Consider the following 25,000-nt stretch of genomic DNA (forward strand, 5'->3'; position numbering starts at 1 on the left):
TGTTGAAGCCAGGGGCACTTTACCCGCCTCCTCCTCCCCCCACCTCTCTCTCTCTCTCTCTCTCTCTCTCTCTCTCTCTCTCTCTCTCTCTCTCTCTCTCTCTCTCTCTCTCTCTCTCTCTCTCTCTCTCTCTCTCTCTGCCCCCCTATTTGTCTATCTGTCCATCTGGATATTCCGTAAGTTATTTATCTCACTGTATATCTACACTTGTCCTTCCCTTACTTCTTCTTCTTCTTCTCTCTCTCTCTCTCTCTCTCTCTCTCTCTCTCTCTCTCTCTCTCTCTCTCTCTCTCTCTCTCTCTCTCTCTCTCTCTCTCTCTCTCTCTCTCTCTCTCTCCTCTTTAATGACCCTCGAGATTTCACTAAGACATTTCCCCGGGCCCAAGTGTCCGCTGACTCGCCGGCATGTGGAAGGTATGTGGAAGAACTTGAGGATTGTGATGGGAGGGACGGAAGGGAAGAGGAAGAGGAGGGAAAACGAATGAAGGGGATGAGAACGGAGACTGAAAAGGAGGAAGGAAGGAAGGAAGGAAGGAAGGAGCGGGTGCGGGGTGGGGGGGGGGGTGCGGGTAGGGGGGGCTGGAAGACGAGAGGAAAGTGAGGGATAGTAATGGATTTTTTTCTTTTTTTTTATTATCTTGTATCTCGTGGTGTTTTGATTCTTTTTTACTTTTTTTTGTGGGGTTGGAATATTCATTTCGTGTGGTCTTTTTTTTCGTTTTGGCTCTGAGTATTTTTGGATTTGTTATTGTATGCGAAATTAGTTTATTATTATTACTATTATGTATTTTTTATGATAACTATTATTGTTATCCTCATTATTATTATGATTCTGCATTTTTATCGTTTATTGTCACCATGATAATTTTATTATTGTTATTATCATTATTGGATTTCCAACACGCACACTCACACACTCGTGCATGTGTGTGCATTACATACTTCCATTATCCTCTCAGCGTATCTTTTAGAGGACGCTTGGGTGCGGAGGTCGGTCGCGAGAAGTGCAGGTGCCAGCGTAAATTTTTTGGTCCGTCGGGAAAATTTTTGGGAAGGGGATTGTGTGGCGCGCGAGGGAGTCGAAGATGTCTGGGAATGTTGGGCAGCGATGGATGGCCGGTAGCTGGGATTTGTTTGTTTATTTGTGGGTTTGTGTGTGTGTGCGTGAGAGAGGGAGAGAGAGAAAGGGGGGGAGAGAGAGAGAGAGAGAGAGAGAGAGGGAGAGAGAGAGAGAGAGAGAGAGAGAGAGAGAGCGAGTGTGTGTGTGTGGGAGAGAGGGTGTTAGAGATGGATGTGAGGCAGAGAGAGAGAGAGAGAGAGAGAGAGAGAGAGAGAGAGAGAGAGAGAGAGAGAGAGAGAGAGAGAGAGAGAGAGATTGTGTGTGTGTGTGTTTGGGGTGAGTTTGTTGGGTATGGATGTGTATATTTTTGTTTTTCTTCTTAATTTTTTTGTCGGAGGAGGGCATTTGTTTCGTTTTTGGAATGTCTTCGGCCTTTGCTAAGTGGGGATTAAAAATACATTAGTTTTTGTTTTGGCATATTGTTTTAGAGATTGTTTTCGTTTGTGTTTGCGATTTCATTCTTCCTCTGTTTTGAGAGAGAGAGAGAGAGAGAGAGAGAGAGAGAGAGAGAGAGAGAGAGAGAGAGAGAGAGAGAGAGAGAGAGAGAGAGAGAGAGAGAGAGAGAGAGAGAAGGAGGGAGAGAAGAGAAGAGAGAAGATGAGAGGAGAGAGGGAGAGAGGAAGAGGAGAGGGAGAGAGAGGAGGAGAGAGAGGAAAAGGGAGAGAGGGAGAGTGAGAGTGAGAGAGAGAGAGAGAGAGAGAGAGAGAGAGAGAGAGAGAGAGAGAGAGAGAGAGAGAGAGAGAGAGATATGGGGGGGTTAAAATGAAACGTTAGAATTATTAATGGTTTGCATATAAGAAGAAGACAAAAATGCTATGATTTTTAGGGATGTATTTGTCTGTGTATGTTTATATGTATGTGCATTTGTAATAATTGCTGGTTGTGAGAGTGTTCCTTGCTGGGTATAATAACGAAACACCAAATAAAGAAGAAAACAAATGTAAAAGGAGAAAAGTCCGAAGCAAAAATAATAAGCTATTTTCTCCCTCCCCCTCCCCCGCCCCCGCCCCCCCCCCCCTTTCCCTCCCTGTTCCCAAGAGGTGAGACGCTCGTTGCAATTTTTGGGAGAAAATTAAAAGGAGTCGTTTGGAGCCTTGTTGCAAAAGATTACTGGGAGGTCATGCAGCCTCTTGCCTCTTCTTGCAGGAATGAGGGTTTTGTTGCCATTATGTCGTTTGTGTTGCTATTTTTTCGTGCGTTGTTATTGTTATTATGGTGATTATTGATAGTGTTAGGATATGTTATTTTTTATATTGTTGATATCTTCACTTGTTGTTATTGTTGTTATTATTATTAATGTTGTTATTTCTTATTTCGTGTTGTTAGGTTGTTAACAATATTATTATTATTGTCATCATTATTAACATTATTGCTATTATTCACTTTTACATTATCGTTTTATTGTTGCTATTTATACTTCATTGTCATCAAATCGGATGAATATGTTTATGATTATGTGTACAGGCGTTCGTCTTGGAGGCAAATAAAGCTATTCAGAAGGTTAATCTCACCTCATTAACTTTAATCGTAAGTGTTTTAATGGTGATATTCTTTATAACAAGTGACGGGAAGAACATTAATTTTTTTGCGACATTAATCTTAGCGATAAGGGCGAAAGTCTTTGATTATTTGCCAGTAGCCTTTGTATTTATGTTGGGCGGCGTCGTTAAGAAGCATTATTTTAATTTCTATCGTATTATATTAAAGAATTGTATGAAGGGTTTGTTTGGCTTTCGTTGCGTTTTGTGTCGTTGTTGTGAATGCGGTAAATTCATCCTCAGAGCGAAGGAAAGAATGCAGGGAAACGGAGATAAAGAGAAGGAGGGTGTGAGGGAGGAAGCGAGAGGGGAGGGGAAGGGAGAGGGAAGGGGAAGGAAGGGGAAGGGGGGGAGGGAGAGGTGAAGGGAGAGAGGGTGGGTTAATAGGTGTAAAAAGAGAGAGAGAAAGAGAGAAAAAGCGGGAGAGGTAAGAGAGAGAAAGGGAATGAAAGAGCCGGTAAGGAAAGAAAGAGAAAGTATGAAAAAAACGAGAGAGGTAAGAGAGAAGGAGAAGGAGAAAGAAAGAGAAAGAGAAAAAAAAAACGAGAGAGGTAAGAGAGATAAGAAGAAAGAGAAACAAAGACAATAAAAACGAGATAGGTAAGAAAGAGAAAAAGAGAAAGGTAAGACAAAAGAAGTCAAGTTAGTGCCAAGGCGCAAGTGATCCGAGCAGTCAGCGTGGTCACGGGGCACTAAATCTCCACGCCAGGGCATCGCTTGGCAGATTGCAAAGGAGCCCTCTTGCTCGAACAGGGAGGGTCAGGGTTTTTTTTTCTTTCTTTCTTTCTTTTATTTTTTTCACTTCTCCTTTTCTTTATTTTTTCTTCTTTTTCGTTTTTTCTATTTTCTTTTTTGTTTGTTTTTATTTTATTTTATTTTTTTTCTTCTGTGTGTATGTGTTTCCGTGTGTATGTATGTACGTATGTATGTATTTTGATGGAGGGAGAGCATATGAATATGTGTACGTGTTCGGGGGAGGGTTGCTGTCCTTTTGTTTTATAATTATTTCGATTAGTGTTGAACAAAAACGTTAAAGCCCATCTTTATCATCCGTTGATTAATGTGCCTAATAAACTGATGCCGCATAAAAAGTCCTTCTTTACTCGACCCAGTGACCTTGTCGCTACTTCAGGGTTAAGGAGGGGGAAGGGGGAAGGGGGAAGGGGGGGCTGAAAGGTAGGAAGGTGATTGAGAAAGACGGGGGGCGGGGAGGGGGAGGAAGGGTGGGGGTAGCACAAAGGCAGGAAGGTGAGTAGGTAATTATTTGTCGTCGTCTCGAGACATAAAACTCTCGTTGACAAATTAAGATAGCACGTGGGAGGGGTGTCGTGTTTGGGTCTTTGGCATTTGTCCTGTTTGGAGTCGAAGGGGGGGGAGGGAAGGAAGGAAGATGGATAATTAAAAGAAGAACAAGAAGAGATGATGATGAATTAAGGAGGTAAGAGAATGATATGGGGGTATTGTGTGTGAGGAAGGGAGAGAGAGAGAGAGAGAGAGAGAGAGAGAGAATAAAGTGACTCGCTTGTGAGGATGAAAGAATGCTAGGGATAGAAAACGGAAAAAATAGACAAGGGAAACGACGGAATCACCTACGGAAATGAAATAAAAGGCGGAAGACACGAGAGAGAAAGGAAAGCGATGTGTCTGCGAGAAGGAGGAGGAGAGGGGAAGGGAGGGAAAGAGGAGGAGAGGGGAAGGGAGGGAGAGGAGGAGAAGAGGGGAAGGAGGGAAAGAGGAGGGGAGGGGAAGGGAGGGAGAAGAGGAAAGAGGAAGGGAGGGAGATGAGTCACACCTCGATTTGATATAACCCGTAAATACAGGCTGGTGCGCATGCGTGTCCTGTAAACTGTGTACATGGGAGGGATGCCTGGGAGTTTACCTCGGGTGTCTCCGCGGGTGCGACTGGGGGGGGGGGGGGTCGTCTCTCTCGCTCTTTCCATTTTTCTCTTTCTCGCTCTCTTCCCGTCACCTTTCCATTCTCCTTTTCTAATTATATTTTTTATTTCTATTTCGTTCTCGCTCTCTCCCTCTCTCCCTTAATCCCACTCTCTCCCTCTCCCTTTCCCTCTCTTCTTCCCTCCGCTCTATCTGCCTATCTATCTTTTTTCTCTTTCTCTTACTCGCTATGTTTCTCTCTCCACCTCTTTTTCTTTCTCTTTTTTACTCTCTCTCTTTCTCTCTCACTCTTCGGCGCTCCGGGGAATGGCGTTGGCTTCTCCGCGCCAGTCATCCCTCTCTAGCAAATACATTTTACGGTCAAGGTGATTGTGTTTGCGCGCCTTGTTCACTGAGGATATTTGTTTCGTTTTATTTGCTGCGGATTTGGTGTTTTGCTCGTGTTTTTTGTTTTTTTCCGCGTCGAAGAATGTAATTTTGTAATTTTGGCTTCCCCTCTTCTCTCTCTTTCTCTCTCTGTCTCTCTGTGTCTCTCTCTCTCTCTCTCTCTCTCTCTCTCTCTCTCTCTCTCTCTCTCTCTGTCTCTCTCTCTTTCTCTTTCTCTCTCTCTCTCTCTCTCTCTCTCCTCTCCCCTCTCCCCCTCTCCCCCTCTCCCCTCCCTTTAACTGTTGCAAGTTGCGCGAGTGATTGGCGAATACCGCTTAAATCTCCGGTCGATTTAGTCTTGTTGAAGTACGATTTATTTGGCGCCAATAGTCTTTGCTTTTTCCAGTTTCTTTTTTTGTGTGTGTTTGTGTGAGTGTGTGTGTGTGTGTGTGTGTGTGTGTGTGTGTGTGTGTGTGTGTGTGTAGGTAGGTAGGTGTAGGTGTAGGTGTGTTTTGTGTATCGTGCACATGCTATATGTGTACGTGTGTGTGTGTGTTATATTACATAATCTCCGCCCCAAGTGTGATAAAAAAAAACTTCCTATTGCTTTCTCCAGTTTGCCGAAATTATCCATATACACCATTTCTCCTCCTTTGCCTTTCTCTCTCTCTCTCTCTCTCTCTCTCTCTCTCTCTCTCTCTCTCTCTCTCTCTCTCTCTCTCTCTCTCTCTCTCTCTCTCTCTCTCCCTCCCTCCCTCCCTCTCCCTCCCTCCCTCCTCCTCCCTCCCTCCCTCCCTCCTCTCTCTCTCTCTCTCTCTCTCTCTCTCTCTCTCTCTCTCTCTCTCTCTCTCTCTCTCTCTCTCTCTCTCTCTCTCTCTCTCTCTCTCTCTCTCTCTCTCTCTCTCTCTCTCTCTCTCTCTCTCTCTCTCTCTCTCTCTCTCTCCCTCTCTCTCTCTCTCCCTCTCTCCCTCTCTCCCTCTCTCCCTCCCTCCCTCCCTCCTCCCTCCTCCCTCCCTCCCTCCCTCCTCTCTCTCTCTCTCTCTCTCTCTCTCTCTCTCTCTCTCTCTCTCTCTCTCTCTCTCTCTCTCTCTCTCTCTCTCTCTCTCTCTCTCTCTCTCTCGCTCTTTCTTTCTTTCTTTCTTTCTTTCTTTCTTTCTTTCTTTCTCCCTTTGCCAAGACTTTCGACAGAGCAACTGCGGCGCATCTGTCCTCCCTTTCGCAGGTCTGGGCTATATCTGGCCGGCGTTTTACTCACTCTCTGCTTTCCTCTGACTGCTGGTGTGTCGACAGGGGCGGGACGGGGGTAGGGGAGGGGGTTGTGGCCGTATAATCCATTTTGCGCTTTTCCCTAATATGTATGTGCGTGTGAGAGATAGAGGAGGGAGGGGAGGGGTGTGTGTGTGAGAGAGAGAGAGAGCAAAGGTTGGGGGAAGAGGGAAGGGGGAGAGGAGGGAGGGGAGGGAGGGAGGGAGGGGGGAGAAGAGAGGGAGGGAAGGAGTAGGGATGGGAGAGGAGGGAGGAGGGAGGAGTGGGGATGGGAGAGGAGGGAGGGAGAGAGGAGTAGGGAGGGGAGAGGAGGGATGGAGGAGCGGGAGAGGGAGGGGAGAGGAGGGATAGAAAATAAGAGAAGAGTGAAAGAGAAAGAGAGATCAAGAGAAGCGGACAGGCCATCTTTTGCTCACTCACTCTGTCACTCGCAAAAAAAATGAAGACGACAACAACTACAAGTAGGCGATTCACTTCACTTGTTCCCTCAGTCGCTCCCTCACGCTGGCACTCACTCTCTCTCACACACACTCACTCACTCTCACACACACTCGCTCAGTCTCACACTCACTCACTCACGCCCCGAGCGAGATCCCAAAGCCACACACAAAGACAACCTCTTTTCTCCTCGCTCTCATCCGTCTTGCGTCGACGTCTTTCTTCCCAGCGGGGCAAGAAAGAGCCAAGAAAGAAGTCTTGACGATGCTCCTCTCAGTTCCGCCGCCGCCCCGTCAAGGCACCGGACCCGGGGCTAATCGCTGCAAGATGCATTGTTGCAGAGATAAGGCGTTCAGCGCGTTCTCGGGAGATTGGTTTATTGGTTTATTGTCTCGTTTGTCGGGTACTTTTCGTTTTTTTTTTTTTTGGGGGGGGGGGTTGGGGGGGAGGGGGCTTGGGGAATTTTCTTTTGTTTTTGGTGTATTGTTTGAGTTTAAGGGTTGGGTGACTGTGCGTTGTGTGGGGTTTTTGCGTGATCGTTTTTTTTCTCTTTATTTCTTGATCTTGTGTATGGTATTTGTTTGTTTAGTCTGTCTTACATTTGTTTTTACTTTTTATGTGTGACTTTTCTTTCTTTTTGGCGTTTTACTGAATCCTTTCTCCTTAGATTTCTCTTCTCATCTTCTCTTCTCTTCGGCCCATCTTCCCATCTCTTTTCACTCCTCTTATCTCCTCACTTCTCCATATTTCCTTCATCTTTCTTCTCTTCGACCCTCACTTCTCTTCATTTTTCCTCTTCCTCTTTTTCTACGACTTCTTCCTCTTCTTCTTTCTCCTCCTCCTCCTCATCATCATCATCATCATCATCAATTATCTTCTTCCTCCTCTTCCTTCTCCCATTCCATCTCTTCCTCCTCCGCCTTCTCTTTCTCTTCGTTCTCCTCCTCCTATTTTTTTTCATCCTCCCTCTCGTTTTCCTCCTTCTCTTCCTCCTCCTCCTTCCTCCTTCACTCCTCCGTCCCACGCGTGATGGCCCGATAGCGCACGATCTCCCGTTCCCGCGACAGTGATTGGTTGAGTCGTCGGTTGGTTAGTCTGTTGGCGGGTCACTTAACGCCCTCTGATTGGTTTCTAAATGGCCATTGGGGGAGGGGGAGGGGAAGGGGAAGGGGAAGGGGGAAGGGGAAGGAAAGGGGAGAAAGATGAGGGAGGAAAGCGGGGAAGAAGGGGAGAAGGAATAGGGGGTGGGGAAGGAGCAGGGGGAAGGGGGAGGAGGTGGGGGAAGGAGGAAAGGGGGGGGGGAGAAGTAAATGATGATGGTAGAGAGAGGGAGAACGAAGAGGCCAGGAAGAAGAGATGAGACAAGAACAAGAGACTTGAAAGAATTCAGATGTGGAAGGGTGAGGAGGAGTAGGATAGATGCTATAAGGAGGATAGGATAAGGATGGGAGAAGATAGGGACTTTATAGAAGTAAAGATATAGTATCAGCGACAGGTAGGAGAAAGAATGGGAGATCTTGTTGCGATTTGTATTAGTTTAGACAGTTGATTACCATGAGTGTAACGGTAGAAGTGGAAGTGGAAGAATAAGTAGCGAAAATATTGAATGTTTTTTTTCTGGTTGAGTGAGAGGGATCGGTGTCCGAGAAGCTCAGTGAAGTGGGGAGAGGGGAGGAGAAGGGGTCGAGGAGGGAGGGGCAGACATGGCGTGTCCGCGTGTCCTCCCACTTCTCCTACCCCTCCCCTCGCCCCTTCCCCTCCCCCTTCCCTCGTGGACACTTTCACCTCTCGCCGTGTTCCGTCAGGCGTGGTCAGCGGCGATGGCTTAGCTTGCGGGGGACGCGACGGACGCAGCGGAAGGGAGCGGGAGGGAGAAGGCATAGCTCCCTCTCCCTTCCCCCCTCCCCCCTTCCACAAGCAGAGTCCTTAGAGGGGGGGGGGGTAGAGGGTCGTCCGGGGTCGTCGGTGCGTGTCCTTCGCTCCCTGAGGAGGATTGCGCAAGGCGGTCACACTCGAGCAGGTGGAGAAACAGGGCGTGAAGGAGGGGGTCCCAAGGAGCCTCCATCGGAACGCGAGAAAGGTCATTTGTCAAGGGGGAGGCGAGGAGAGGGAGGGAGGGGGGAGGGAGGGGGTGGATTTGTGTTGCGTTACTGTTTGTGTCTGTCTTGCAAGTCTGTGTCTGTATTTTTGTATGTAAGGATGGATTTATGAATGTGACGATGTGTGTGTATACTTCCATGACATTAACACCGAATAGTGTTTTCTTTTATGAACAAGAAAGTTGTTCACGCCATTGAAATAGCCAATATACCCTAAATTAGTCGTCAAAGAGAATGTCGAAACACTTTATAAATGTTGGCCAAGCATCTCTTTTTTTTTAATCCTAAGTCCGAGATGACCACTAAAGTCACGGGGGATTGGCTCGAGCGAAAGCCGGTGGGGGCGGGTGGCGGGGAGGGAGAAATGGGGGAGGGGTTGGGGGCTCATAAAACCGGCTTAAGTTTCCGATAAAACCAGGTCGTAATGATCGCCTTAATGCCTTTTATGGATAATGAAGACTGATACACTCTTCGTCTGACTCACTTCTTTCCCCCCGATGCCCATAGCTTGCCTCGTCTTGTTATTATTATTATTATTTTCATTTTGTTCCCTGATTTATTGTTTTGTTGGTGAATATTGTCCTCTTCATCACCAGGCCTTCCTTTCTACCTCTTTCTCTTCCTCTGCTTCTCTTTCTCTTCGCACTGACGTTGCAGAAGATGTCTTTGAAGATGTCTACCTCCGCTTTGTGGCATCGACCGTTTGGGCATTTGAATGATGGATGCATGAGTGCTTGCGCGCGTGTGTGCGTGGGCGAGTCCATGAATGAGGGCGCATGGGTGAGTGAATGAGTTGAGTGCAGCGGCGTGTGCTCGAGTGAGTGAGCGAGCACGGACGCGAGTGGAAATGAGGAATCGGGCCGGGAAATGGCAGCGTTACGATTGATTTAACGCGGTGTCAGATCGATGTACTTGCTTGTGCCTTTGGCTCGCTCGACCGGGCGCGGCGCGGCGGGGGGCGGGGCGGGCAGGGAGTCGGTTGCACGGAGGACTTTCTTTTAATTGAGGTTATTGCTTTTTGGTTGGGGATCTAGGTTAAGGAAGTGTACGTGTAGATAGGTGTAGATGTAGATAGATGCATATGACATCGTAAGCTGTCCTTAGGTCTTCATCCCAAGAGAGACACCGGGTCAGTGTAACCTTCTTTCAGATCTGAGGATCCGAAGGGGGCGATGCTGCTAAAACTGCCCTTCTTGCGGCCCCGCTATCCAGGTGCGAGAGAACGGGGCTCGGGTCTCCTCGCGGTCCGCTTCGCTCTCCCTTCCTTTTATTCTCTCTCTCTCTATTTCCTCTCCCTCAAAACGGAGGACTTGGGGAGGTGGGGGGAGAGGGGCGGGGGAGGAGAGGGAGCCATCCTCGCAAGTATGACACGCAGGAATGACATGGCACACGAGCAAAGGCCTTGTCAAGGCTTGGGGACGATGATGCTGCACATCTGAACTCGCACTCATGAAAGAAAATAGGAATAGATTGATAAACAGGTGAATGTGTTTATAGAGAGATGAAACCACTTGTTTGCATTGAGGAGGAGGTATTGCTGGAACTCTAAATCTATCCCTCTGTCCTCTATCTTCTCCCCTCCCTTCCCCTGTCCTTTTTCCCCCTTCCCCTGTCCTTTTTCCCCCCTTCCCCTACTCCCCCCTTCCCCTACTCTCCCCTTCCCCTACCCCCCCTTCCCCTTCTCCCCCCTTCCCCTACTCCCCCTTCCCCTTCTCCCCCCTTCCCCTACTCCCCCTCCCCCTTCTCCCCCCTTCCCCACGAGAGACGAGAGAAAAACGAAATTGCACTTTAGTTGTACCGTAGAGAGAGATTGGCACGACTGCCCCATAGAGAGCTGCAATTGCAACAACAACAACACGGCAATAGAAGAGAGTAAGTAGCATCGCGAATTTCGTCTCGTCTCCCGAGTCCGTTTCGCCGCCCTGTCAGCGCCGGACGCGGGGCCCGGCTTTACGACTTCGGTCAGGGGGGGCGGGAGGGGGGGTTCTCTTGTTTCTTCCCCTGCGCTGTTTGTCTATTTTGATGCTCTTTTTTTTACTTTCTTTTTTTTTTTTGCTCGCTCTCTCTTTCTCTCTCTCTCTCTCTCTCTCTCTCTCTCTCTCTCTCTCTCTCTCTCTCTCTCTCTCTCTCTCTCTCTCTCTCTCTCTCTCTCTCTCTCTCTCTCTCTCTCTCCCTCTCTCTCCCTCCTCCCTCCTCCCTCCCTCCCTCCCTCCTCCCTCCTTCCTCCCTTCCTCCCTCCCTCCCTCCTCCTCTCCCTCCCCTCCCTCCTCCCTTCCGTCTATCCCTCCCCTCTCCCCTATTTTTCACCCCTTTCCCTCTCGCTCTTCCTCCCCTCTCCTTCCTTCCTTCCCTCCTCCCTCCCTCCCTCCCTCCCTCCCTCCTCCCTCCCTCCCTCCCTCCCTCTCTCCGTTAATACGAACCTCGATGAACTACAGATGGCAAAGCAAATTCACGCTTTAGATGTCGTCCCACTCTTGCATGTTCTGCAACAATAATATAAGTGTCAGCAAGGTACACGGCAGCTGTCTTTGAAGAAGGCTTCGGAGACGCTTGTCGTGGAAGGTAAATAGTTCTTGTTCTCCCTTTTTTTAAATTCTTCTTCTGAGGTGGATGTTTGTATATGTGCGGTTGTATGAGAGCTCGTGTTTATGCGTGTGATTGGGTCCCAGCATGTTTGTTTGTGGGAAAGTGCTGAGAAGTCGACGAGGTTGGCAAGTAATAGGAGAGAGAGAGAGAGAGAGAGAGAGAGAGAGAGAGAGAGAGAGAGAGAGAGAGAGAGAGAGAGAGAGAGAGAGAGAGAGAGAGAGAGAGAGAGGGAGAGGGAGAGGCAGACAGACAGACAGGCAGAGAGAAAGACACAGAGTGACACAGAGAAAGAGAGTAAGAAGCACGAAGCGACGATCGCCAGGCGAAGGGGAGATGGAAATAGAGAGCCGGCAGCGAGGTCGCACACACCTGGCGATCCCGGCGCTGCTTGGCGAGACCGGCGAGCAGGTCGTTCCGCTCTTCCGCGTGATCCCCGATCGGCCCTTTCTCCTCGAGGACTTAGGGTGTTATTCCAATCGCCCCCCGCCCCGCTCGCCGAGAACTTTGAGGTCCTCCTGTTCTGCTGCATAACAAATCCGGGAGATCCAATAGGGTCGGGGAGGAATTCGCGTGCCTCTTTAACTCCCGAACCGGAGACAACCAGCTGCGCTTTTGAAGTTGTGTTGATACTAGATTTTTTTTCTTCTTCTTCCTCCCCGGCTGGAATTTCGCATTAACCCGTTTTCTTGTCCCTCTGCTGCGTCCTTGGTTCTAAATGGGACTTTTTTTTTCTTCCGTTTTTTCATCTGTGTCTTCTCATAAATTCCTTTCCTTTTCAACTGCCTTGTTTACCCCTGTTTCAGAGGTTAGATTTCGCTGCATTTTTATCTGGGAGGTGATTGCTTTGTGGGGTCGGTAAATCAGCTGTTGTTATTATAGGTGTTGTGGTTGGTTCCTCTCTCTCCTTCCCTTTATTTCCTCTCCTCTAACCCCCTCCCCTACTGTGAGTTCCCTCCTTAACTCTCTCCCCCCACCCCGCCTTCCTTGCTCTCTGTCTTTCTCCTTACCTCTTCCTTTCTAAATCTAAATTTCACCGCCTTCTTCCTTTCTGATACCTTCCCTCCCATTTCTGTCAAATGAAATCACCCTTGCATTTCCCCTAACACGACCCCCTTGCTTTTCCCTTAATTCGACCTCTCTTGCATTTCCCTTAATTCAACCTCCCTTGGATTTCCCTTAATTCGAGCTCCCTTGCCGTTCCCCTAATATGACCCCCTTGCCTTCCCCCTGATAGGATCTCCCATGCCTTTCCCCAAATACGTCCCTTCTTAGATTTCCCTTAATGCGACCTCCTTGCCTTTCCCTTAATACAACCCTCTTGCCTTTCTCCTCATTTAACGACCTTGCTTTTCCCTAATACGACGCTCGTGCTTTCCCCTATGAATATACCCCCTCATACACAGTGCCTGATAGCAGACGACCCCCCACCCCCCGCCTCTCCCTCTCTGTCTCTTGGATTTATCGCAGGTAGTCCATCGTTGATACAAATAGGGTAGTCTGTAATCGCGTGTGTGTCGGGGCCCGCCCGCACCGCCCGCCCGCGCGCCCTCCGCCCGCCCACCGTCGCGAGATTGCATCTTGACGCTGACGGATGGATTGCGAGGATAATCAAGATAAGGGAATCAATCATGCCTTGAGTCCTTCTCGATTCGTAGCGGCTCGTGACGGGAGAGCGAAATCTTACAAGATTGTTAAGTTTTGCAGTTCTTGATTTTGATTTTTTTCCCCAAGGCTTGCGCACACGAACGCATAGACACAGACAGATGTACGCATCATAGACACAGACAAACAAAAACGCAAGCACACACACAGACAAACAAACACGCAAGCACACGCACAGACAAACAAACACGCAAGCACACGCACAGACAAACAAACACGCAAGCACACGCACAGTCAAACACACACGCACACATGTACACCAAATCCAGAACACAAACACGCACAGACACACTCCTCAATATTATAAGAGACACCGTACAAGTGCCTTTCCCTCAGAGAATGTTATACTTGCACTCCGATAAGATAAAGAAGAGGCAGGACGGAGAGGAAACAGGGAGGCTGTTGTGTTTACGTCCGTGGTGGCGCGAACAATGCGGGTCCCTCGTGTAAGTGCAGTTGTTAAGCGCCATTTTACGACGTACGGCTGACTGGCGCTTGTAACGCCACCCCGCCGGCTGTCTACCTGTGCGCCGGGACCTGGGATTTTTTTTTCTTTTCTTTTCTTTTTGGTTGGACGGGAAGGGGTATTTTCATTTTTTGTTTTGTTTGTGTGTCTTTTTTCTGGTCTTTCTCGCTCTCCTTCTCTCGTTCTCTTCTCTCTTCTCTCGCTCGCTTTCTCTCTCTCTCTCTCCTCTCTCTCTCTCCTCTCTCCCTCCCTCCCCTCTCGCTCTCTCACTTCCCCATATTTTTATCTCTTTATATGCATTGCGTGTGTGTGTCAGTCACTCCCTTACTCTGTCCGCCTTTTTCGCTCAATCTTCCACCCTTTGCACTGTATGAAGAGGCTAAAAAATACATAATCCTTCGTTTTTGATTGGTCACAATAAACCGCCTCGCATTCTAGTGCAGCGGAGTATGTAAAGCGTAAACTGAATTTTTGAATAACTGTGTTTAGTGTCTATTCTTTATTTTATTTCCTTGTTTAGTTTCTATTCTTGATTTTTCCCTTGTTTAGTTTCTATTCTTCATTTCATAGTTTTGTTTGGTTTCTATTCTTGATTTTTTTCCCTTGTTTAGTTTCTATTCTTCATTTCATAGTTTTGTTTGGCTTCTATTCTTGATTTTATTTCATTGTTTAGTTTCTATTCTTGATTTTTTCCCGTGTTTAGTTTCTATTCTTCATTTCATAGTTTTGTTTGGTTTCTATTCTTGATTTTTTTCCCTTGTTTAGTTTCTATTCTTCATTTCATAGTTTTGTTTGGTTTCTGTTCTTGATTTTATTTCATTGTATAGTTTTTATTCTTGATTTATTTCCTTAGTTTCTATTCTTGATTTTTTCTTGCTTAGTTTCTATTCTTGATTTTCCCTTGTTTAGTTTCTATTCTTCATTTCATATTTTTGTTTGGTTTCTATTCTTGATTTATTTCTTTGTATAGTTTTTTATACTTGATTTATTTCCTTAGTTTCTATTCTTGATATTTTCATGCTTAGTTTCTATTCTTGATTTTGTTTCCTTATTTAGTTTCTATTTTTTATTTTATTTCATTGTTTAGTTTCTATTCTTGATTTTATTTCCTTTTTTAGCTTCTATTATTGATTTTATTTCCTTTTTTAGTTTCTATTATTGATTTTATTTCCTTGTTTAGTTTCTATACTTGATTTTTTCCCTTGTTTAGTTTCTATTCTTGATTTTTTTCCTATGTCGCATTCTTTCCCCTCTGAAGTACAGGTGTGCAGCGTAATTCGGTGTTGGTTCAGGTTTTCGTGTCTGTATCTATTTTATTTGTCTTTGTTTTTGTTATTGTTAGTGATTTTTGTGTTTTCTCTGGACGTCTTGCCAGAGGCCAATAAGCAGCATTTTATTTGGGCGGGAACGAGCGGAGGATCGGCGGCGGGAAGAGCGAATAAGCGCTATCAACGGCTTTTACAGCGCTATTGATGTCGAGCGAACCCAGATGGATAAGCGCTAAACAGGGAGATAAAGCCGCGAGGAGGGCTGATTGAAGGGGTTGGGGTGGAGGTGGAATGAAGGGAGGGGACGGAGGGAGGGGGCGGAGGGGAGGGTCATAAAATGTGAAGTGTCCCGACATCACGAGGTGTTGATTTTTGCTTCATCCATTGCTTCTCCTTCATCTTCTCCTTCCCCGGCTCTTCTCATGTCCCCTTCCCCGTTCTCTCTGTCTTCGTAACTGCCCTCTTTCCCTTTCTTTTTCGTGTCTCTTCGTCTCCGAATGTCTTTTCTCATTCTTTTTCCCCTCTCCTTCCCTTCCCTCACTCCTCTCCTTCCCCCTCTCCTCCCTTTCCCCCTCTTCTCCCCTTCCCCTTCTCCTCCCTTTCTCCCCTCTCCTCTCTTTCCCACTATTCTCCCCTTCCCCCTCTCCTCCCTTTTCTCCCCTCCCTCGGTTTCCTCCCTTCTCCCTTTCCCCCCCTTTCCTCCCTTCCTACCTCCCCTCCCCTTCCCTTTCCTCTCTTTCCCCCTTCATCTCCCCTTCCCCTTCCCTAAACCCCTTTGCACTGCGCGGGTAATGAAGTCCAGAAAACCCCTTTGGCGCCGAAAGGATTGGGGGGTAAAGGTTAAAGAGGGGGGGGGGAAGGGAAGGCAAATGCACGCTCGCTTCCTTAGCTTTAGAATCCGCGGTGGACGATCGTAAAATCTTCGCCAGAGAAACCTGTTGCGACGCCCCCTTCCCTCATCGCCCTCTGCTCCCCTTCCCTCACTCCCTCCTCCTACTCCCTTATCCCTCTCTACATCTCTCCCCACTACCCCTTCCTTCCTTTATTCATTCCTTCCTTCTAACCTCTACCGTCCCGTCTTCCTTCATTTGCTCCTTCATCTCTTTCTACTTTCCTCCTTCCCTCCCTCTTCCTTAATACTGAAGAAGGGTGCTCAAGGGAGCACTTAAACACTCCCCCCCCCCTTTACATACTCTTCTCCCCTTACCCCTAGGTGTATCTACACCCCTAGCTGTACCTACCCCCCTGCTGTACCTACCCCCCCTAGCTGTACCTAGCCCTCCTAGCTGTACCTACCCCCCCTTAACCCTCCCCAAGCCAACCGAGGGCGTCGTCGCAGTATACAGGTGGTCGTGCTGTCAGAGGCAGTAACGACCCGCTTGCGTTGACTTGGCTGGCTCGTTTGGCGAATGAGGTGTTAACGACGACCGCGCTGGGCAAGCCGGTTTGCTTCGCCCGTGATGGATGGCGTTGGTGCTTGGGGGAGGTGGGGGAGGGCGGGGGGAGGTCTTGTTTTATTATCATTATTATTAGGATGATTTATCTTCTTTTCTTTTCTCTCTGTCTCCTTTTCTCTCTTTTTCTCTCTCCCTCTCTCTTTCTTTATCTCCCTTGATCTATTTCTCTATTTCTCTCTCTCTCTCTTTCTCTCTCTTTCCTATCTCTCTCCTCTCTCTCTCTTTCTCTTTCCTCTCTCTCTTTCTCTCTCCTCTCTCTCTCTCTCTCTGTCTGTCTCTCTCTCTGTCTCTCTCTCTCTCTCTTTCTCTCATTCTCTCTCTCTCTCTCTCTCATTCTCTCTATCTCTCATTCTCTCTCTCTCTCATTCTCTCTCTCTCTCATTATCTCTCTCTCTCATTATCTCTCTCTCTCATTCTCTCTCTCTCATTCTCTCCCTCTCTCATTCTCTCTCTCTCATTCTCTCTCTCTCTCTCTCCCTCTCTCTCTCTCTCTCTCTCTCTCTCTCTCTCTCTCTCTTTCTGGTGTGTGTATAAGGGGGGGCGGGTATTTTGGTTGCTAGAGTGGAGTATTAGTGATGTTAAAGAACTATTTGTTTACTATGATATTACCAGAGAATACAGTAGGCTATTCTTTTTGGGTTTATCCTTTGCAAAGAAATAGCACCGGCCGTATACAATATGTATTGTATTTGCGCATACTTAGCTCTCGCAATCTCCCCTTTCATTGTCTCTTGTCTCGTTTTCTCTCCACTATATCATCTCTGCTTCTCCTTTTTTGTCCTTCCAACGAAGCGGGAGTCAGAAGGAACACGGCTTCTCGACACGTGGGCGTCTCAGGTGGGCGGCCGCATATTGGATCTCATTAACGCGTTCGTTTATTCATTCTCGACGCGGTGAATGGGGTCGGCGGCGGTAATTGGTATTGGAGGGGGGAGGGGGGATTGGAGGAAGGGGGAGGAGGACCTGCAGGTGTGCCTTTATTGTGCGTCGCGTTGTCGTGGGGGTGTGATGACCCGCGGTACCAGGTGTAGCTGAGGGTGGGTGGGGTGGTGTTGAGGAGGATGTGGGTGTGGGGAAATGGGAGGGGAGAGAGGGAAGGGAGGGAGTGAAAGGGAAGAGATAGGGTGGGAGATAAGGGAAGGGAGGCGGAAATCTGCAATAGAAAGCAGGGGCAGAGGGTGAAGTGAGATAGGCAGAAAGTGGTGACAAGAGAAGGAGAAGAGGGCGAACCAAGACAAACAGACAGAGGCGACAAGAACAAGGAATGGGGATAAAGAGAGACAGATAGACGAGGAAGAGGGAGAAGTGAGCCTTGGGACTGACGTCAACATAACCGCCACTCCTGGTCGGTATTCCATCCAGTTGCAAAGTTCGCGGTGCCAAATCCCAGCTGATCCTCTATCTGCTCTCGTTACAACCACATTTTTAAGGACCGTTTGTTTGTTTGTGTTTTTTCTCGCCTTGACGGTGTATTTGGATATGTTAATGCGGTTGCTTTTTTAAGTTTTTTTTTCTTCTCCCTTTAATTTTTGTCATTTTGATCTTCATTTTATATTCTGATGCCCTTGGCGGTTAGAGTGACGCGCCTCCGACACTGATGTGAGGTTTAGGTGCGATTCCAAGTATTTCCGGGGAGGAGGGAGCGAGAATGAGACGAGGAGGATTATCAGGATAAGGATGATTTTGTATGCAGGAGCAGCATCCGTGCGCTTCCTTCCCCTTCTCTTTCCCGCGGTCTCGTTTAGAGAGGACGTGGCAAATTAGCTTGGTCTCGACCCTCCACTAATCTCCTGCCAAGTGCCAATCGGTGCCAGCAAAGGCCGTGCTGGCCGCGGCGGAGGCCCCGGGGTGCCAGGGAGTCCCTGGGGCCTTCGGGACTCATTGAAACGTCGCTGGGATAGTTGGGCAGTGGCGGATCGAGCACTGTCCGCGGGGCGCTGGGGTATCGCGGTGGCACCTTGTGGCACTAGTGTGGGTCCGGTCTGTGCCGTGAGAGGTGGCACCTGGTGTGGATGATGTAAAGCCCCGCTCGGAGGGATTTATCCTGCCTTCAGACGGCGGAGGCGCACCTGCCGCTCAGGGGGAGCTCTGTGCGTATGTGTGTGCGCGTGTGTGCGCGAAAGAGTGTCTCTGTCATGACGCTGGGCCGAGGGGGAGTGTCATCCGCGAACGGGTGCCAGGCTAGTGCCAGGGTATCGTAGCAGCAGCGCCTGGTGTGTGTCACGGCGAGGGCTCAGTGTGTGTTTACAGGGGCCCTCGCGTCGACGAAGCCCCTCGCCGCTCGCAGCGCAGCCCGGAACTGCCCCGCGGTGGTTGTTCACATTACTTCTTCTGATAATAAGAAATTGGGGATATTGGGGTTGTGCGGAGGTGATGATGGTGATGGTGGTCTTGGCAGTGAGAGGCGGGCAGTAGAAAGCGCCCAACCACCCCCTCCGAACCCTTCGTAGTGAGCGCTTCGGCGTCCGTGTGTGTGAGGGCAGCGAGCGAGCGCCGCCATGTCGGGGGACGTGGAGGAGTCCGTCGTGTTCACGATCTCGTCGTCGTCCATCACATGGGACTCCGGCAACGAGGACGACGACGACGACGCCTCCGACCCCGTGGTCCTCTGCATCGCGCCCTGCTACAGCTCCGACTCGGACGATGACACGGACGTGGACGACGACGACCGCTCGGAGCAGCGGAAGAGCTCGGTCGCCGCCCACGACTCCGGAATCGCCGTGTGTCGGCCGAGGGAGGGCGTGGAGCTAGACCCAACGCTAATCCTCAAGACGAGGGAAGAGCTCGAAAACGAGGAGGAGGAACAGCAGCAAGATGAGGAGGAAGAAGAGGAGGAAGAGGAAGAGAAGTCGAGACTCGTGTATCGGCAGCGGGAGGAGAACATCAGCGCCTCCTCCTGGAGATCCAGCAAGGATGAGGTGGACGACGACCAGGAGGAGCGGAGCGACGAAGAGGACGACCAGGACAGTGAACGCGAAATGAATTTGCATTTAGACGGTACCTGTGACGAGTCTCGTTTGTGTTCTGCTTTATTTTGCTTTAAATGCCAACGCTGACACACGCGCGTATGCTTTTGCTTACACTTACACTTAGGGTTACACTTACATCCACATCTATGTATACGCGAACCCGGACACACTCACACTCACACTCACACTCACAGACACAAACACACACACACACACACACACACACACACACACACACACACACACACACACACACACACACACACACACACACACACACACACACAGATTTACACTCACACACTCACGCACCCAGACACTCACAAAAACACACACGCACCCCCCCCCCCCCCAGCTCGAACGAAGTGTCTCAAGTTGGGCAGGTGTTCCGGGAAGATTACGCATGTTCTCTGGGCACCTTAAGGGTAGGGCCTTCGGGGAACTGTTTGTCGGTCCATCTGTATGCTTTCTCCCATAACATTGGCCCTTTTCTTGTCCTCCTGGCCTTTCCGGTTCCCCTCTTTGGCACCGGGGATGGGTGTTTTTTTTCCCTTCTCTCGGTCGGGTCTTTTTTTGTGTGTGTGTCGGGTTCTTCCTATTTCCATCTCTCTCTCTCTCTCTCGTCTCTTCTCCCTTTTTTCCTCTTCTTTTCCCTCTCCTTCTCTTCATTTTGTCTCCCTGTCTCTGTCCATTCTCTCTCTCTCCCTCTCTCTCTTCCTCCCTCCCTCCCCTTCCTCTCTCTCCCTATCCCTCCCCTCCCCTCCCCCTCCCTCTCTTCATCCCTCTCTCCCCCTCCCCCTCCCTCTCTCCCTTCCGTGGCGGGAAAGCCCCGCCTGCTTCGATAGAGCCATCAGTTCCGATAATTGGGCGCGACAGCTACTTAAAAGCGTGGGTTGCGCAACGCTGATGATTTACCAGGCTGGGAAGGAAGGGTATTTTTAAGCCGAGTTCGCGGGGGGCGGGGGGAGGAGGGTGGGTGGCAGGATTTTTTTCTTCATTTTTTCTCTCTTCTTTTCATATGATTATCATTGTTTTTTGGTGTTTGGTTATTTGTTTGTTTTGGTTTTGCTAATTTCCTGTATGTATAAGGGTATTTAAAAAAAAAAATAAAGGTTGGATATATAGATAGATATAGATATAGATATATATACATATATATACACAGAGAGAGACATATATGTATATATATATATATATAAACACAAACACACACACATGCAAAGCCTGTATAGAGATATAGATTTAGTTATATTGCGTTGGTAGTTTTGGGTTAGGGAATAGGGTTAATAGCTGGCTGAAAGAGGTTAGCGGGTCAAGGGGCTTTTAAGACTCGATATTAGAGGTTGCTGAGGGGGGAGGGGGGAGGTGAGGTTGGGGAGAGGACACGGAAGTTAGGTTATGTATGAGGATAGATATGGTGGTTAAAAAAACGTTGCTGCCGCCCAGGACTCGGGCAAAAAACGTTTCACTCACATGTTCTGCACACGCGCACGGACGCATTAGAAGCGAGGCGATTAGAGGTGGCGAGGTGCGCGTGTCGGGATGTGGTGAAAGAAGGCATTGAAGAAGGGGGTGGGGTGGGCAGGAGGAGGGGGTGGAGGGGGGAGGGCAGGCGACATACAGACAGCGGGCGGGGCGGATGATAGAACGCTCTAGTTTGTTGGTGAAATTGCAGAAGCCCCCGTTGTGCACTTGATAAATCGGTTGAAAGGGGAGACAGTTTACATCTTTCAGTAAAGCTATTTTGTGTGTTTTGGGCTTTCTGCCGAGGGGGATCTCGTCTTTTAATAGATGTACTTTGTGTTTAGAATTTTTTTTTCTCTCTCTGGCACCGGGTGGGGCGGTGGGCGGCGCAGGAGGGGGGTGGCGATAGGCGAGCCTCGCAGCGTGACGGGGACTTATCTGGTAACGATCAATCAACATGCTCTTGTGTCACCTTTGCTTATAAATACCCGAAGAGGTCAGGGTGGGTTCGGGTGGGAGAGGTGGGCCAGGGGGCGGTGGGGGTCGGACCTTGTCTTCCTACTCTTCTCCGTGTCACTCTTGCTCCCCCCCCTCCCTCCCTCCCTCCCTCCCTGGCCCACGGTTACCCCCGACCCCCTTTGCGACATGCATTTTCTTTATTGTTTGCTGGGGCTTCCTGTTCTTTGGCATGGCCGCTTTATGCCCCGGGTTGGTGGGGCAACTGTCATGTGCTCGCTTTATTTGTAATACGCGATCTCTCGTCCTCTCACTACCTCTGCCTTTACCCCTTGTCTCTTCTCCGTTTCTCTTTCACTTGCCACTTCCTCTGTTCTTCCTCCTTGTCGCTTTTCCGTTTCTCTTTCACTGGCTACTTCCTCTGTTCTCCCCCACTCCCTTGTCTCCTCTCCGTTTCTCTCTCACTTGTCACTCTTGTTGTCCCTCCTTGTCTCTTTTCCGTATCTCTCTCACTTGCCGTTTTCTCTTTCCCCCTTGTCTCTTCTCCGTTTCTCTTTCACTTGCCACTCCTTCTGTTCTCCCCCTTGTCTCTTCTCCGTTTCTCTTTCCCTTCCTTTCTCCTCCCTACTGCTTCCAACCCTTTCCTCCCTATCAAACGCGGATATGCAAAGGCTTATAAATGATAGGAGGGGAGGTTTTGCAGATGCCCAGTTTCTTCTTCCTCTTCACCTATTTCTGCTATCCATCCTCGCTTCTCTACTATCTCCTCCTCTCCGTTCCTCTACTCCCACCCTCTTTCCCGCCCGCCTTCCTCCATCTCCCCCGTCTCCTCTCCCACGACCCCCCCCCCCCCCCAGCCCCCTCCCGCCGTCCCCGCCCGCCCCGCGAACACGCTCAAAGCGAGTAGAGGGTAAAAATATATGCGCTGTTGTTGTTGTTGAAGTGATCTCTGCGGAGCGCTTTCTTGCAAGGTGGAGGGGCGGGGCTAATGACCTTTCTCATCGCTCGAGCCGGCTTCTTGATGCCATCTCGGGGCCATGGGCGGAGGGGTGTTTGTCGGTCGGTCGGTCGGTTGGTCTGTCGCTGCTGAGGGGAATGGGGTGTGTGTGTGTGGGGGGGAGGGGGGGAGCTTGGACATGCACGCGCGCACACACACACAGACACAATCACACAACCCCCCCCCCCACACACACACATACATATACATACACAATCACAAACAACAATCCCACACACACAATCACAACCTTCCCCACTCTCACACGCACAACCCAAGCGAGCGTGCGCACGAAGCCCCGCCAAAAGGAGTCACGTGCGGCGCCTGCCTGCTTGCGGTCCTTGGGCGACTCGCGAAGTTTATATGTTGTTCCCTGTTCGGATCTCGGTTCTCGGGCGGGCAGGAAATTTATTCGCAGGTAAAACGAACAGCGAACAGCAAGGATTCCACAGGTAGAAACTCGTATTTTTTTCTTTCTTTCTCTTTTTTGTCCAGTGGATCGTATGTAATTTTTCTCTAAGCGCCTGGAAGCCTCCGGGGATATCGGGCTGACGCGGCTGGTTTATGGCGCTGGTGGTGCTGCTGCTGGTGTTGCTTTTATAAATCTCCTGCGTTTTATCGGTTCTCCTTTTTTTTTTGCCTTTCTTTGCCGACACTTGTCTCTTCCTTCCTTCCGATTCTTTCCCTCTTAATTAATCAGTACCAACATTATCATTATCATTATCATCATCAGAATTACCGTCACCACCGCTGTCTCCACCACCATCATCATTATCACCATCACCACCACCACCATCATTATCACCATCACCACGATCACCATCACCACCACCATCACCACCACTACCACCATCATCATCATCATTATCACCACCACCACCATCATCATCATCATTATCACCATCACCATCACCACCATCATCACCATCACCACCATCACCATCACCACCGCCGCCGCGAGTGCCTCCCCGACCCCTTCCCCGCCGTCCCAGCATTCCTGCGAGTGGACTCTCCCGGGCAGTTGGCGCGGCGGTTGAATCGGCTCAAGAGTGGATTGCGGGCGTCGGCAGCGGGCGGCAGGTGGGTCACGTGACCGCCGAGGGGTGGGGGGGGGGGAGGTGAGTGTATCTTTTGCGGGCACGTGGCGGTGTGACCTTCTGTTTTGTTTAGCTTTTAGTTTTTTCAATTGTTTTCTCTTTTTTTTTCGTCTTCTAATTCTTCTTCCTCGTATTTGTCGTATGGTTATGATGGTTATTAGTGTTGTCATTATTTGTATAGTTTTTGCTTGTGTTGTTATTGTTATTGCATATGCTGATTATTAGTGTTATTACATGTATAGTTTTTGCTAATGCTGTCATTGCTCTTTCCTCGTCTTTTTATAACTTTTAAATTAACATCGATGTTGATAATAGATCGTCTTGTTTTTTGTTTTTTGTTGTTTTTTTCATTTTATTTTTCTACCTCCTAATTCATGCGCATTACCATCATTACCACCAGCACTCCCACTCCCCGCCCCTCGAACGGCTACCTTCCCCCTCTCCCTCTCCATCCCTCCAGCGCCCCCCACCCCACCCCCAACGCCCCCTCTCCCTTTCCATCCCTAGAAAGGCCACCCCCACAACGCCCCTCTCCTCCCATCCTCCAGCGCCCCCACCCCTCCCCCAACACCCCCTCTCCCTCCCCATCCCTCCCGCGCCCCCCGCAGAGAGCGCCCGTCACCGTGATCCTTCCCGTGTAGTGGAGATGGATAGAGCGAGCGAAGGAATCACGTCCTGGGGTGGAGGAGGCGAGGGGCGGGGGTGCCCTTTGGAGGCGGCTTTGAGGGGGTGGGCGGTTGGTGTCGGGGGGGGGGTCTGCTTCTTGTCTTTGTTCTTTGCCTTCCTCCTCTTCTCTTTTCTTTTCGTTTTCATTTGCTTTCTTTCCTTTTTTCCAGCTAGTTCTTCTCTTTCTTCTTATTCTTATATTTTTTTCTTGTTCTTCATCTTTTTTTCGCTCTTATCTTTGTTCTGCTTCACCGCTGCCATCTTCGTGTATTGTTTTTCAATTTCGTTTTGTTTTCTTATTGGTGTTGTATTTTTTTTCTCTCATCCTTTTTCGTGTTTTTCTTGTTTTGGCTCCTTGTATCTTCTACTTCTTTTCTTCTGTCCATTTTTTTTTTTTTTTACTTTATTTTTCTTGTTGTCCTTAAGGTTCATGTTTTTCAGGTTCCTTTTTCAGTTTTCTCTTTTCTTTTTCCTCGACTCTCACTCCCTACCTCCCTCTTCCCATCTCTCCCCCTCTCCCTCTTTCCTCCTCTCCATCTTTCTCACCTCTCCTCCACATTCCCTTTCCCTCTCCCTCTCCCTCTACCTCTCTTCCCCTCTCCCTCTTCTCTTCCCCTTCATTCTCTTCCTTTCCTATCCCTCGCCTTCCCTCTCCTTCTTCTTCTCTTCATCTCCTTTCCTCTCTCTCTCCCTCTCTTTCCCATCATCGTCTTTCCTCTCTCCTCCCCCCCCTCTCCCTCTCCCTCTCCCTCGTATCGTCTTTCTGCTTGAAGGAGACGTTATTTATGCGGTCGCTTCCCCGCTGTGGAGTAGGTCATTTGCGGAGGAACCTGTTTGACAAGATCTTACGGTCAGCTGCGAGAGTAACGCTTGCTTTGTCAACTTATTATTTTTTTTTAAATCTGATTGGGATTCTTTTATGGGGGGGATTGGGATTGTTATTGTTATTGTTGTTGTTGTTGTTAACATCATCATCAATATCATCATCATCATCATAATCATTGATATCATTTATATCGTTATTAACATTGTTATTATCATTTTTGATAGTCGTAGTTGTAATGGTAATTACTACTGCTCTCATTACTCATTTTTATTGGCATTTTGTTATTACTGTATTGTTATTGTCATGGTCATTATCATTGTTCTTATTATTATTGTTATCAGCATTTGTGTTGCTGTTATCATC

General features: G+C 48.8%; 1 protein-coding gene across 16 annotated transcripts in view; it reads left to right on the forward strand.

Annotated features, from left to right (window-relative positions):
- Nucleotides 1-25,000, forward strand: part of Pka-C1 (Protein kinase, cAMP-dependent, catalytic subunit 1) — an 865,648-nt gene that overhangs the window by 687,349 nt on the left and 153,299 nt on the right. For 3 of the 16 annotated variants that reach the window (XM_070144818.1, XM_070144819.1, XM_070144821.1), the window contains exon 1: nucleotides 18,092-19,159. The exons of 12 other annotated variants lie outside the window; for them this stretch is intronic. In XM_070144818.1, the coding sequence (XP_070000919.1) occupies nucleotides 18,661-19,159 (499 nt within the window). In that variant the 5' untranslated portion in view covers nucleotides 18,092-18,660. Of the gene's footprint in view, nucleotides 1-18,089; nucleotides 19,160-25,000 lie in introns of those variants that run through there. One more of the 16 variants, XM_070144820.1, reaches the window with a different exon arrangement.

This window comes from Penaeus vannamei, chromosome 32 (assembly GCF_042767895.1).
Source record: "Penaeus vannamei isolate JL-2024 chromosome 32, ASM4276789v1, whole genome shotgun sequence".
NCBI classification, from domain to species: domain Eukaryota; kingdom Metazoa; phylum Arthropoda; class Malacostraca; order Decapoda; family Penaeidae; genus Penaeus; species Penaeus vannamei.